Here is a 14,905-nt window from a genome sequence, read left to right as displayed (position 1 = left end):
GCACCGATCCCACTGGGGGCAGCATGGGTAAGTGAAGGCCTTTGTGCAACGCAAACGGCTACCTGGCAATTGCTTATGCTTGTGTGCAAACTGCTTGCTGCATGGTGCAATGCAGCACCTCACCTCATGGCAGCCATTGTCCCTTTTATGATGAGTCCCTGAGTGTCAGCTAAAGCGAGATAGACACCTTTGACGTGACTGGCAGCCAGAGTCACGAGGACACACTTGAGGGCCTGGATGACCTTGGTGGCATGTCCGATGAGGGAGATTGGGCGAGGGAGAGCTGTGCCAGCACCACTGTGTTACTGCTTCCTATAGTCACAAGTGCCAGCTCTGATACTGAGAATATGCGGTCGGACATTTTAGATTTAGGAGAAGGGTCTGCACTGGGGCCTAGCGGACTGCAGCATGGTGAAGGGCAAAGGGAAACTCGGGTGCCATCTGTCTGGGGGGGGTGGGGGGGGAGAGCACGCAGGCGAGTCCTGCTGAGGAGGACTCAGACAAGCCCATCGATGTTGGGGCTTATGAAAGAAGGGTGGAGGCCATGCAATCTGAACTCTTGGCGTCAATTCAAGGGATGTCCGAGAGGCTGTCGCAAACAGCGAGGAGTATGGAGGTGTCCGCCTCCTGCATTGTGGACAGCTCTGTGCACACTATGGAGCCCATCACTGCCAGTGTGCAGACGATGGTGGACTCCCAGAGGGACCGTGCGGATCCAGCTACGATGATGCGTCTCTTGGGCGAGGTGGCAGCTGCCATTGCAGCACAGGCGCGAGAGAACGAGCGTTGCAGTGCTTCTTTGGACAGGATGGCCGCTGCCCTGGAAGCTCAGAATGCACTCTGGGCAACAGGCCATGGAGCGTCTTACTGCTGTTGTCTCTGGTGGCTTCAAGAGTATGGCTGCTCTCACGCAGTCGCAGCTCGATGCTACACGAGATCTGACTGCTGCCATCATGGCTGGGTCCACCAGGGTCCGAACAGTGGCAGCCCACCCCATCGACTTAGAAAAATAGGACATAGAAACATGTGCTCCAACAGCTTGGTGGGGGAGGTGGGGTACAGCCCCGGGGGAGTGGCGCTGGCTCCTTGGACCAGGATACTGATGTGGGCTCTCAGGTTCCCAGCAGCCCTGAGCAGAGACCTGCCACTCCACCATTGCTGCCAACTAGGGCATCGCCCCAGCCACTTCTGACTGAAGGCGCAGAGGAGGATGCGGCACAGTCTGCAGCCAGCCCTTCCAGGGCCAGAGCTGCTCGAGGACGTCCGAGAAGGACATCTGTAGCTTCCTCTACACACACACAGCAGCCTTCCCCAAGCCATGAGGCAGCCACAGGGGAGACACTGCGCATAGTGTAAAGATAGGCCTGCTTAAGAGGGGTGATAAGGAGTTGCACAAGGGTGATAATTCATAATGTTAATGTTTTGTGCACCATTGTTTGGGGTGTAATAAATCTTTATTTTAGAAACATAGAAATTTACAGCGCAGAAGGAGGCCATTTCGGCCCACCGTGTCCGCGCCGGCCGACAACGAGCCACACAGCCCAACCAGTCCGCCTCACACAACTGCGACGCCCCTTATATTGAAATATTCTACATTCCACCCCAACCAGAACCATGTGATCTCCTGGGAGAGGCAAAAACCAGATAAAAACCCAGGAAATTTCTGAGTAGGTCTCTCATTTAACTGTGCGGGAATGATGTGCGAGAGAGGGGTCATAGGTTGGACCATGGACATGGTCAGATGCAGGCTCAACTGGACATTGAGTTTTGTGAAACACGCAGCTATGAGACCGCTTTGTGCTTTCCTTGCAGGGTCACTGGCCACCTGCATCCTCCTCCTCCTCGTCCTCAGGTGGCACTGCTGCCTCGGCCTCCAATGGCTGTGGCCTCATGATGGCCAGGTTGTGGAGCATGCAGTACACCACCACGGATATGGAGACCTGCTCAGGAGAGTACTGCAGCACACCCAGAGTGGTCCAGGCAATGGAACCGGTGCTGCAGAATCCCAATTGTGTGCTCGATGATGGTCCTGGTGGCCGAGAGACTGTCATTATAGGCGTGCTGGGCAGCAATTCTGGGTTGCGCAGAGGAGTCATGAGCCAAGTGTTCAGTCACCCAGGAGCCAGCCGCAATCTTGTTTCAGCCCAGTGAAGGGGCTTGCTACTCCGCTCAGCTGCAGTATGAAAGAATCGCGGCTGCTGCCAGGAAACCGGGCATCCACTTGCATAATTTGCCGGTTGTGGTCACAAAAACAGTTGACCATTGAGGGAGTGGAATCCCTTGTGGTTTCGCTATTGCTCGGGAATGTGTTGGGGTGCCATCAGACCGACATGGGTGCAATCAATGATCCCCTAAGACCATGGAGAAGCCCGCAATGTGCAGGAATCCAGTCAGCCGCTCCAACTGCTTGTCCCTGCTCATGGGGAAGGAGATGTAATCGTCTCTCCTCCTCTAGAGAGCACGTGACCTCTCGTATGAATGTTTGGGCTGCAAAGTGCGAGATGTTGGAGATGTCTGCAGTGGCAGCTTGGAAGGATCCAGTGGCATAAAAGTTCAGGGCGATTCTAACTTTGGAGGCCACGTTCAGGGCTGTCCTTGCCCAAGTTTGCGGCTCCAAGTCTGCTAGCAGATTGCAGAGCTCCGTCACCACGTCCTTGGGGAATCTTAATCTGCGCAGGCACTGATCATTCAGGTCGCTGTATGAGAATTGGTGACAGAAAACCCTTTGTCGATATGACCTTCCGTCCCATCTGGGCAGCCGTCTTGTTCTCTTGTTCTGCCTCATTGGCTTGTCCCTGCTGGGTCCTCCACCTCTGCAGGCTGCTGCTGCCCAGTATCTGCCTCCGCTGCCCTGCTGGCCCAGTATCTGGTGCCGGGGGGGGGGGGGGGGGGGGGGTCCACGTACCTCACTCTCCTCCTTAGGGAACACCCCTGCTGAGGGCCTTCCTGTGGCAGCTCTCTGGCCTCCCCTCCGTCACCATCTCCCTGGCCCTCTCCATGCTGGGCCACCATCTTTGCTGCGGTCCTTGCCTGCTGCCTCTGCAGCCGTTGGACCCAGCGCCGCCTTCTCCTGCAATGTGCAGGAGGCGTTGGCCTGCCAGCACTGCACCCATTTCCAACCCCTTCCCAAGCCCAGCTCCCTGTTCTGCAGGTGGAGGCGCCTCCAGCACTCTCAAACAATCGCGCACTGTAGTCTCGCACTGGTTCTCAAAGATGGGGGAAAGGTCGCTGACACAAATGCAACAAAAACCAACACACCTTTAAGGAACGCTGGCGATGTGCATCAGCAAATTGGCACCGACCAAAAAAACCTACTCTTGGTACCTTTGAGCGGTTGGACGACTTTTATAGCAGAATATGGCTTCCGGCCCGGGACCTCTGATGACGCACTTCGGAGTGTGGGCCAGCAGCGCGGCGGAAGTGTGGGGGAAGCAGTGTGGTGATGATCACCGCTGGGAAACCGCGGCAGGGCAACTGGGCAAGCGGCGGCCATTCTCCGCAAAGTCGGCGGCCACTCCACTCCGCAGTGTGGCCTCCGATTTCTGGTGGTAACAGGTCCTAAGGTTAGTAGCAATTTCAGCCCCGACCATCTCTTTCACTTACTGTGAGGCTATATAAAGTCTAACCTTTACATTTCCTTCTCCTTCACTTGCTGACTGATCGCTCTACACTTGCAGCATTCATTGTCTTTATTTACAAAATTATAGTTGTTCCATCACTATAACCAATTGTGCGAGGATATTTTAGTTTACATTATAAAACTGATCCGACAATACAGCCAATCATTTGAAATTAAATACCAGACACCTCAAGGCCTCAACTTTAAATATCAGAATAATACAGCACAGAAGGAGGCCACATTGGCCCACCATGCCTGTGCCGGCTCTTTGAAAGAGCTATCCAATTAGTACCCTTCTCCTGCTCTTTCCCCATAGCCCTGCAATTTTTTTCTCCTTCAAGTAATTATCCAATTCCTTTTTAAAAGTTGTGAAGGAGCAACTGTTGTGTCACATCACAGGAGTAGCTTTTTTCATCTGCTGGGTGTAACTTTGCTACAAAACAAAAAGTAGGTGATTACGCATCCAGATGTGTCTGGATCCAATCTTCTTTTTTGATATAAGTAAATGCTTGAATGTCCGGTTCCAAAGTCAACAGCACCACCATGTCATGTGTTTATAATGAAAAGATCCTCTCGCACAAAAAAAATTGGAAATTCGACGTAAAGCAAACTAGTCCCTTACACATTCTGAGTCGTGGGGGTCAGTTTTAACTTTTGGGGGGCTGCCGCACAGTTGCCATGGTGACGAGGCGGCCGTGATCTGAGGCCCCGGGCAGCTCGGAGGATTAAGGCTGGCTAATATCAGGCCGTCCCAGATGTCAGCAAGGTAAGTGCGGAGTGGGGGCCCCTCTGCACTTTACAATCATAATTTCAAACTGAAACAGGATATGCGCTTTGGGCGGCAATGGCAGCCCCCTTTCAAGATAGCAGTGGCCGCATCATTGTGATTAATAGGAAAGTACGACCCTATTTTCATGACGTTACCGCCTCGATAATGCCATGTGCAACCCACACCACCTTGACTTTAATTTTACAAATACACAATATCCCACTGGCAGCAGCTCTGGGATGCTCCCACTGCATATGGCAGGCACATCATAGTGAAAAGGATGGGAAATTCACACCTTCCATGGCACTCTAACCCAACTCTTCATGGGTCTTGAGGGCTATTACTAAAAGCAGCACTAAATGCGAGTCTCCATTTGTCCTGCAACAATGCAAAAAGCAACAGAGAAAGTGGCACACCGGCTCCTTTAGTGGTGCTCTACTCATGCACACCATTAACATAGAAACAGCTGCTGTTAAACCTCCATTCTTTAAATCGTTTATAGATCTTGGGCCCATCCAAACCAAAACCTGCTCATCATTACTGGAGGAAAAAAAGCGCTGAACAGGTTTCAAAAGACTTAACCAAACAGCAATAGTTCACCAGAATGCACTGTCATTCACTATCCAAGATTAATCTGGTATCCTGCCACTTTGTCAAGAGTCCAACATCTTACAAAGTACTTACCAACATCGCAAGTAGCAATGGTGGCTATAAATGTGTTAAACTTTATACAATAGTTTATCAGACACCAAAGAATTACAGGCAGTAAGCCCAAGTCCATGGCCAACTGATCTCTGAACACTTTGCCTGAATTAGTATCTTGTAGATCACAACCAATTATCCAGTACCATGTTCATAATCGCTCCCAACTATTATAGTACATAGGGTGCAAGTCAGTGGGCAGTCTTCTTCCCTCTCCCTGTCAGCAGGAGTCATCTCAGGAGAACAATGATCGGGACGCTTCATGCAGTTGATTCGAATGATGTTAACAACAACAAAATAACCAATCATTGTAAGTTCATTGAATGATAATCAAGGTGATTACCATAAAATAGCGCAGATTAAACAAAATGATACACTTAGCACGTATTGTACAAGATAATTCAGTCAGCATTTATTACATAAGTTAACACAAAGTCTGCAGTGTGTTATGAGGCAGCAACGTGCTGTGGAGTTCAGACAAAGTCAGAAGCTGCAAAACTCAATTTTCAACATTTTAGAACATTGAAAAAAGACTTGCATTTCTATAGCGCCTTTCACGACTGCAGGACATCCCACAGCGCTTTACAGCCAATTAAGTATTTATGAAGTATAGTCACTTTTGTAATGTAGGAAAGGTGGCAGCCAATTTGCATACAGCAAGGTACCACAAACAACAATGTGATAATGACCAGATAATCTGTTTATCATTGTCTCAACTCCAAGATACCCAACTGCTTGGAGCACACTCCAGACTGTGAGTCACCTGAAATAATAAACAGAGATAAAGCCATTTCCCAACATGTTTCACTTCTGGTTTTGTGAGCAGAAGTGTCATGAAGACTGAGCTAGACACGATACTGGGAATTGGTTTACTGGTAAACTGTTTTGAGAAACAATTGTAGACTTGCAGTCTAAATAGAATACTGTAAAGTCATGGGATTATCCTCCCCTTAATACATTAGTAGGTACTTCACATTTAAGCCATTTTGTCCTTTCATAGCTTTGGATACTGGATCTACTGTAACCCATTTTAGTGTACAAGGCCAAGTCAATTCTCCTATAGCGGTAAGCCTTTAACAATCATAGCACAGAGACACTGTCAATTGCTGGGACTTTTTCTCTGGTACCCAGGCACCACTTGAATCAAAATGCAACACTGAAAAATTCAAAACCTGCATTTACAATCACTTAACCCAACGCATATCTTCAGAATCTTCTGGAAGAAATTGTTTTGGAAGCTTTATAAATTAAAATGTTCAGTTTTGTATAAATAGAACATGCAGGTGAAGTTCTAACATAAACTCGTATTTTCATTTTTTTTCTCTCTTCCTTTCCTAGAATTTGAGCAATTAGAAAGAGTGCATAAAACAAAAAAAAGGTCAACTTAAAACCAGCCCTGCATGAAGTAATTGATTTTCGAGCCTGGCATAGAACGTGCTTCCTATTGTCCTGCCAGGCCATCTGCTGAGTGTCACCTTCTGCCAGTTGCTTAGCAAGACGGCTGTCACAATGGCAGAACAAATAAAAACGCACAGAGCACACACATACACACACTCACAATACCAGGCTGGCTCCAGCCCTCCACAAACCATGGGTTGGTGTGTTGTCAATGGATCAACAACAATCAAAAACGCAGGAGGGGGAAAGAGATGCTTGGCACTCGAATGAAAAGACGCGCCCCTAAAATGATTCTCAGCATGCTGGGACTTATCTTTCTGTTCCGTTTTTTTTTTTAATAATACATTCCTCTCTTTTCCAATAAAAAGTCTTTTTTTTTTTACATTAAAAAAAAGACAGCACCTTCCTATATTTTGTTCCTCCTTCTTCCGGTTTTCTCTTTTTTTTCCCCCCCTGTTTTTTTTAAGCAGTTAGTTTCTGGATGGTTTTGTTGTAGTACTGCGTGATGGTGGGGGTCAGCGGGTTCCAGTTATTGGCGTGCAGCTCAATGACTTCAAGGAGGAGGGACCGTGTGAGCGCCGACTCCGAGGGGCCCAGCATCTTGTCGCGTGCTGCCGCCAGCAGCTCGGTCATCATCTCTGGCAGCTGTTCCTCCAGCAGCTTGCCTGTGCTCTGCAGCTGTCAATTGGTTCAAAGGGCAGAGGTCAAAGTTCACAGTGTCAAGTCACTTGAAAGAACTATAAGCAATGATTAAGTCATCAGAAATGTACATTAAAAATCCTTTCTGAGACGATTTGATATATTTTATCCCCCCCTCTTGCTCTCCCCTTTTTTTTTACTCCTAACCTAAATGATGTGTCCTGGCATACAGTATCCTTCTTCAGTTCAGACACCAGAAAGTGTCGGCTGTAGGCACAACTTTGTTGGTTCAAGTGACCAAAGACACCATCACTGAGGAACCAAGCAATACAGACCATAAGGGTCCTGGATTAAAGGCCTGGCCTAAGCTGGTTTTCTGACCTCAGGTACGGTGGTAGTCGGGGCACTTCATTGGACCTCAGCACACTGTGGAAGAAATCAGCCAGGGTTCTCCCTCCTGATTGCTATCCTCTGCATGTGTGAAGACAGAATTGGGCATTACAGACGATGCACTTTCTGGTTGAATAGTCTGCCACTACTCACTATCCGGACTCATACTTGCAGTATAATGTAGATAAATGTGAGGTTATCCATTTTGGGGGCAAAAACACGAAGGCAGAATATTATCTGAATGGCAGCAGATTAGGAAAAGGGGAGGTGCAATGAGACCTGGGTGTCATGGTTCATCAGTCATTGAAAGTTGGCATACAGGTACAGCAGGAAGTGAAGAAGGCAAATGGTATGTTGGCCTTCATAGCTAGGGGATTTGAGTGTAGGAGCAGTGAAGTCTTACTGCAGTTGTACAGGGCCTTGGTGAGGCCTCACCTGGAATATTGTGTTCAGTTTTGGTCTCCTAATCTGAGGAAGGACATTCTTGCTATTGAGGGAGTGCAGTGAAAGGTTCACCAGACTGATTACCGGGATGGTTGGACTGACATATGAGGAGAGACTGGATCAACTGGGCCTTTATACATTGGAGTTTAGAAGGATGAGAGGGGATCTCATAGAAACAAGTAAGATTCTGACGGGACGGGACAGGTTGGATGCAGGAAGAATGTTCCCGATGTTGGGGAAGTCCAGAACCAGGGGACACAATCTTAGGATAAGGGGTAGGCCATTTAGGACTGAAATGAGGAGAAACTTCTTCACTCAGAGTTGTTAACCTGTGAAATTCCCTGCCGCAGAGAGTTGTTGATGCCAGTTCATTGGATATATTCAAGAGGGTATTAGATATGGCCCTTACGGCTAAGGGGATCAAGTGGTATGGAGAGAAAGCAGGAAAGGGGTACTGAGGGAATGATCAGCCATGATCTTATTGAATGGTGGTGCAGGCTCGAAGGGCCGAATGGCCTACTCCTGCACCTATTTTCTATGTCTATAAACGTGAGGTTATCCACTTTGGTGGCAAAAAAAGGAGGCAGATTATTATCTGAATGGTGACAGATTAGAAAAGAGGAGGTGCAACGAGACCTGGGTGTCATGGTACATCAGTCACTGAAAGTTGGCATGCAGGTACAGCAGGTGGTGAAGGCGGCAAATGGCATGTTGGCCTTCATAGCGAGAGGATTAGAGTATAGGAGCAGGGAGGTCTTACTGCAGTTGTACAGGGCCTTGGCGAGGCAACACCTTGAATATTATGTACAGTTTTGTTCTCCTAATCTGAGGACGGACATTCTTGCTATTGAGGGTGTGCAGCGAAGGTTCACCAGACTGATTCCCGGGATGGCAGGACTGACATTTGAAGAAAGACTGGATCGACTAGACTTATATTCACTGGAATTTAGAAGAATGAGAGGGGATCTCATAGAAACATAAAATTCTGACGGGATTGGACAGGTTAGATGCAGGAAGAATGTTCCCGATGTTGGGAGAGTCCAGAACCAGGGGTCACAGTCTAAGGATAAGGGGTAAGCCATTTAGGACTGAGATGAGGAGAAACTTCTTCACTCAGAGAATTGTGAACCTGTGGAATTCTCTACCACAGAAAGTTGTTGAGTCCAGTTCGTTAGATATATTCAAAAGGGAGTTAGATGTGACCCTTATGGCTAAAGGGATCAAGGGGTATGGAGAGAAAGCAGGAATGGGATACTGAAGTTGCATGATCAGCCATGATCAAATTGAATGGCGGCGCAGGCTCGAAGGGCCGAATGGCCTACTCCTGCACCTATTTTCCATGTTTCTATGCTTGAGGTACTGGAGCGATGGTCAAAAACAGAAGCACATAGGTAAAAGCCCATTATAAGAGGAGAGGGTTCATATACATTCAAAGACATGGCTTTAATGTACCAATCTACTTTTATAATTACAATATAATTATGATGTTTTATACACAAAGCTATTGGCACTTTTACTGATCATGCAATTTCCAGCGTACATCAGCTTTAAGGGCTATTTTTGTCAAATTAACTTTCCTCAGGGCTCCCTGCATTATGCATCACTGTCCAAGAGGATCAGGCAGAAAAAATTGTCACATGTTGCTACAATCACTTGCTAGTAGTTGCTCAAGTGCAGCCAGCAGTGATGGGCTTGATTTTCCCTCCTTCCCCTTGCCTACATGTGGGGAAGCAGATGACACAACTGCATCCCCTTGATGTCAAGAATTATCAGTACCAAAAATCTTCGGTGTGAAGTCATGTCCTCTATATTTGTAGCAAAATCACTCAGCAGCGCTAACATCCACAACTTAGCCCACTCAAGAATCTGGCCTCAAAAGGGCAATATGTGTTCCAGTTTTGGCCAGATAGTCTGGGCAAGGGTAGGGAAGAAACACCTTTACATCACCATTTTACAGTGCTTTCTGTCGCATCGGCCAATGAGCAGCATGGCCGTAGAGCAGTGCTAGTCTGGTCAGTGACGATGGCGCTATTGTGGGGTAGAATTAATTACGTGGTATAGAATTGGCCTCCTTCACAATCATATCCATGAATGGACACTATTCACCAATCAGAGTGAATGTTGATTTTCCTACCAGCCACAGACCAACAATCTGCATAAGACCAAGGAATCTCACCTGCTACAGAAATACATAAGGTGATTGTCAGCCAAAGCTGCAACTTAAAACAGATCTTTGAACTGGCTGGGAATCTTGCATGGCAAAGCCCAATATGAAAGATTATAAAACTATTTCGATTCAGCAACGAGGCAGGTATTTACAGAATTGGCGGCTGGATTTTATAGGCAGTTGGTAAAGCTATGTTTTTATGAGCCCCTAACTATAGGAAAATATGAAATAACCTACCTCCATTGAGCAACACAGAACAGCATCTTCTTTGACGTCTTGTGATTGCAACAGCTGAGTCATAGTTGCAGCAACAAAAGCCGATTATAAGGAGGGATAAAGAGAGAAAATAGACACAATTGACTTCATATAAATTCAAAGACAGGATGTACCGATCTACTTGCAATGACATGTTACTATATAAAGGTTACTGGCACTTTCACCGATCATCGCAATTTCTATCGGGTTTCTTACAGATGAGAAACTATTTTTTTATATCAGATTAGTTTTCCTCAGGGCCTCCTCCACCGTACAACCTAAGAGGGCAAAAACCTTGCATTCAAAATTGCAGTTTTCTGCTTTGCTTCCTCTAAATGGAAAATATATCTGTTGGGGGAACAGCTGTCAGTATTAAACTTTCAGGACCCAAGTACTGCGAGTATTAAACTCTCAAAGCCCAAGTAATGCCAGTATTAGGGTCCAAGTACTGCGAGTATTAAACTCTCAGGGTCCAAGTACTGAGAGTATTAAACTCTCAGGGTCCAAGTACTGTGAGTATTAAACTCTCAGGGCCCAAGTACTGCGAGTATTAAACTCTCAGGGTCCAAGTACTGCGAGTATTAAACTCTCAGGGTCCAAGTACTGCGAGTATTAAACTCTCAGGGTCCAAGTACTGCGAGTATTAAACTCTCAGGGCCCAAGTACTGCGAGTATTAAACTCTCAGGGCCCAAGTACTGCGAGTATTAAACTCTCAGGGTCCAAGTACTGCGAGTATTAAACTCTCAGGGTCCAAGTACTGCGAGTATTAAACTCTCAGGGTCCAAGTACTGCGAGTATTAAACTCTCAGGGTCCAAGTACTGCGAGTATTAAACTCTCAGGGTCCAAGTACTGCGAGTATTAAACTCTCAGGGTCCAAGTACTGAGAGTATTAAACTCTCAGGGTCCAAGTACTGCGAGTATTAAACTCTGAGGGTCCAAGTACTGCGAGTATTAAACTCTCAGGGTCCAAGTACTGCGAGTATTAAACTCTCAGGGTCCAAGTACTGCGAGTATTAAACTCTCAGGGTCCAAGTACTGCGAGTATTAAACTCTCAGGGTCCAAGTACTGCGAGTATTAAACTCTCAGGGTTCAAGTACTGCGAGTATTAAACTCTCAGGAGCTAAGTCTGCCAATGTTAAACTCTCAGGGGCATGTACTACCGGTGTCACATTCAGGTTAGTAGTTCTAGCTGCCATAATTCTCCCACCACACCCATTCCAGAAATGTCTAAGTTAAAATAATTACATTTTAAAAGCTCTCATCAGTTTTCCATTTGCTCACTGAACCAGGGCTGGCTTGGCTCCTGTGATTGCAGCCAACAGATTCCTTCTCCATCAACATTTTCAACCAGTTTTAAACACTGTCTCCTAAGGGGTTTCCTTCTTAAACATCCCAAATATGTGCAGACCAACAACAGGATGTAAATCCTTTTGACTTAGATCATGCAGATTTTGCCCGTTCCATAGTTTGAACTAGTGGGACTGAAGAAAAAACTCTGCAAAATGCGATTAATGCACAGTCTTCCCAGTATGAAGATGGGACACACATATTTACTACTCATGGTGCTTATCCCAGGAGTTGGAAATGGATCTCCCTCCCTAATGGATCAGTTGGTAAAAGCACCATTTGGTGCAATGGTAGCAGTGCTGCAACTGGCCTCTGCACCTCCAGGCTAAAGGAGAAATACAGTCAAGGTTCCCACTCCTGGTAAGCGCATGTACATGGGTTCAGAAATGGCCATGATGGCCTCCACAGTTGAATATCCCAATGTCACTCACTATCTAGCCTAACATATGAAGAATGGATATTTATTTGAGTGAGGTATTGTCATGGAACAGTACCCCAGCATGAATCTATGCCTTCGAAAAAGGGGACAGAGGTCTAATTTGAAATAAAAATATGTTAAATAAGGTGAGAATTCCTTTAAGACTTTGAGGATATAAAAGTTATATTCTTAATGATATGTATACAATAGGGTTGATTTGCTTTAATATTTAGTAATAACTGTGACTGGAGCTGTTGAAGGGTTCATCAACATGCCCAATTACTTGTGAAATGTTCATCCCCTTGTGCATCAGACAGGACCGACACCCAGGCACTTGCTCTTCATCTCTGCTCCACACCAGTCACATCACACAGCTGCACTTTAAACAGTCTGCATACAAGATTGCAATGTTGAGGTCTGAGTAGCTTGTAAACATCACAATTTCACATTTCAATTTCTCTTAACGTTAACAGAACATCAAACATCAGGCATGGAAGAGAAAAATTGTGATGTCTGTTATCAGGCTCATTTCTCATGTAAGGCCTCTCAACCTGTGCATGATATCCACAATTTGTCATCCCAAAGTACAACAGAAGATTGCTACATTTATTAAATTACCATGTTATAAGATAAAGGTGCTGAGAGTGTATCTAACCAACCTGATATCCTACATTATGGATCATTCACTCATTTCCATTGACATATCATTTCCACAGCAGTTTAGAAGCCAGGAATGCAGTGCCTGAAAGGGTGGTGGAAGCAGATTCAATGGTAACTTTCAAAAGGAAATTAGGTAAATACTTCAAAAGGGAGACATTCTGCAGGGCAATGGAGAAAGAGCAGGGGATTGGGACTAATTGGATAACTCTTTCATAGAGCCGGCATAGAAACGATGGGCCGAATGGCCTCCTTCTGTGCTGTATCATTCTATGATTCAATATTCATCCAGTTCCTTTTTATTCATTGACATAAAATTGATCTCTGGGAATCTGTTCCACATCTACTACTCTATGAAAAATCCTTCTAATCTCATGCTCTCAGCATTTTGAAAACCTGGACCATGTCCTCGATTAGTCTTTTTTTCTTCAAAATTAACACATTGTTTTCTGGTGGTATGCTTTATAAAAAGGTTGCCTTACAGACAATGGTCCCTTATTAGGATTCTATTAAACACAGTAAGACATCTGGGCTTCCCAGCATGCTGTGCATAAAACAAAATGCCATTCGTGTATCTTAAGGATTTTTTCTCATCAATTTTCTCCCCTCTCTTGAAAGCACTGACTCCTCGCTGACAATACAGTTCCAAGGGCACTCTTCTCCCTTACCCAAGTGCTTATTAATGCATAAACGCAGAGGGCTATCCTGCCATAAGAAGCAACACAATCAAACCGTAATCCTGCCCAACAGTAGAGGTCAATGGATACCGATCGGGATTGGAATGCTAGCCAATTTTTTTCTCAACTTTGGGAGGGATCATGAGACCAACTGTATCATTATAAGAACATAAGAAATAGGAGCAGGAGTAGGCCATACGGTCCCTCAAGCCTGCTCCACCATTTAATTCAATCATGGCTGATCCAATTGTGGACTCAGGTCCACTTCCCTCCCCACTCCCCATAACCGCTTAATTCCATATCAGTTAAGAAATTGTCCATCTCTGTCTTAAATTTATTCAATGTCCCGGCTTCCACAGCTCTCTGAGGCAGCGAATTCCACAGATTTACAACCCTCAGAGAAGAAATTTCTCCTCATCTCAGTTTTAAATGGGAAGCCCCTTATTCTAAGATTATGCCCTCTAGTTCTAGTCTCCCCCACCAGTGGAAACATCCTCTCTGCATCCACCTTTCAAGCCCCCTCATAATCTTAAACGTTTCGCTAAGTTCACCTCTCATTCTTCTGAATTCCAATGAGTAGAGGCCCAACCTACTCAACCTTTCCTCATAAGTCAACCCCCTCATCTCCGGAATCAACCTTGTGAACCTTCTCTGAACTGCCTCTAAAGCAAGTATATCCTTTCGTAAATATGGAAACTAAACTGCACGCAGTATTCCAGGTGTGGCCTCACCCTGTATAACTGGCCTCACCCTGTATAACTGCTTTTATACTCCATATCCTTTGCAATAAAGGCCAAGATACCTGTGGCCTTCCTAATCACTTGCTGTACCTGCATACTAACCTTTTGTGTTTCATGCACAAGTACCCCCAGGTCCTGCTGTACTGCAGCATTTTGCAATTTTTCTCCATTTAAATAATAACTTGCTCTTTGATTTTTTTCTGCCAAAACTTCACACTTTCCAACAGCCAAATTTTTGCCCACTCACTTAGCCTGTCACTTTCCTGGTTTGTATAGAATCATAGAATAGAATAGAATAGAATAACTACGGCCGCCTATTTCCATCTCTGTAACATCGCCCGTCTCCGCCCCTGCCTCAGCTCATCTGCAGCTGAAACCCTCATCCATAAGAACATAAGAAATAGGAGCAGGAGTAGGCCATTTGGCACCTCGAGCCTGCTCCGCCATTCAATAAGATCATGGCTGATCTGATCATGGACTCAGCTCCACTTCGCTGCTCGTTCCCCATAACCTTTTACTCCCTTATCATTCAAAAATCTGTCTAGCTTCGCCTTAAATATATTCAATGACGCAGACTCCACAGCTCTCTGGGGCAGAGAATCCCACAGATTTACAAGAATAAATTTCTCTTCAACTCAGTTTTAAATGGGTGGCCCCTTATTCTATGACTATGTTCCCTA

General features: G+C 45.9%; 1 protein-coding gene across 4 annotated transcripts in view; it reads right to left on the bottom strand.

Annotated features, from left to right (window-relative positions):
• Positions 1-2,895: 2,895 nt before the first annotated feature.
• The window catches only part of ctif (CBP80/20-dependent translation initiation factor), a 300,050-nt gene continuing 288,040 nt past the window's right edge, over positions 2,896-14,905 (bottom strand). For all 4 annotated transcript variants that reach the window (XM_070867474.1, XM_070867476.1, XM_070867477.1 and 1 more), the window contains 2 exons: positions 10,366-10,419; positions 2,896-7,166 (listed from right to left, as the gene is read on the bottom strand). In XM_070867474.1, coding sequence (XP_070723575.1) covers positions 6,951-7,166; positions 10,366-10,419 — 270 coding nt within the window. In that variant the 3' untranslated portion in view covers positions 2,896-6,950. The remainder of the gene's footprint in view (positions 7,167-10,365; positions 10,420-14,905) is intronic.

The sequence above is a fragment of the Pristiophorus japonicus genome, chromosome 2 (genome assembly GCF_044704955.1).
Source record: "Pristiophorus japonicus isolate sPriJap1 chromosome 2, sPriJap1.hap1, whole genome shotgun sequence".
Classification (NCBI taxonomy): Eukaryota; Metazoa; Chordata; class Chondrichthyes; family Pristiophoridae; genus Pristiophorus; species Pristiophorus japonicus.
The sequence above is the reverse complement of the archived record's forward strand: the minus strand, read 5'-3'. Positions and strand labels throughout refer to the sequence as shown.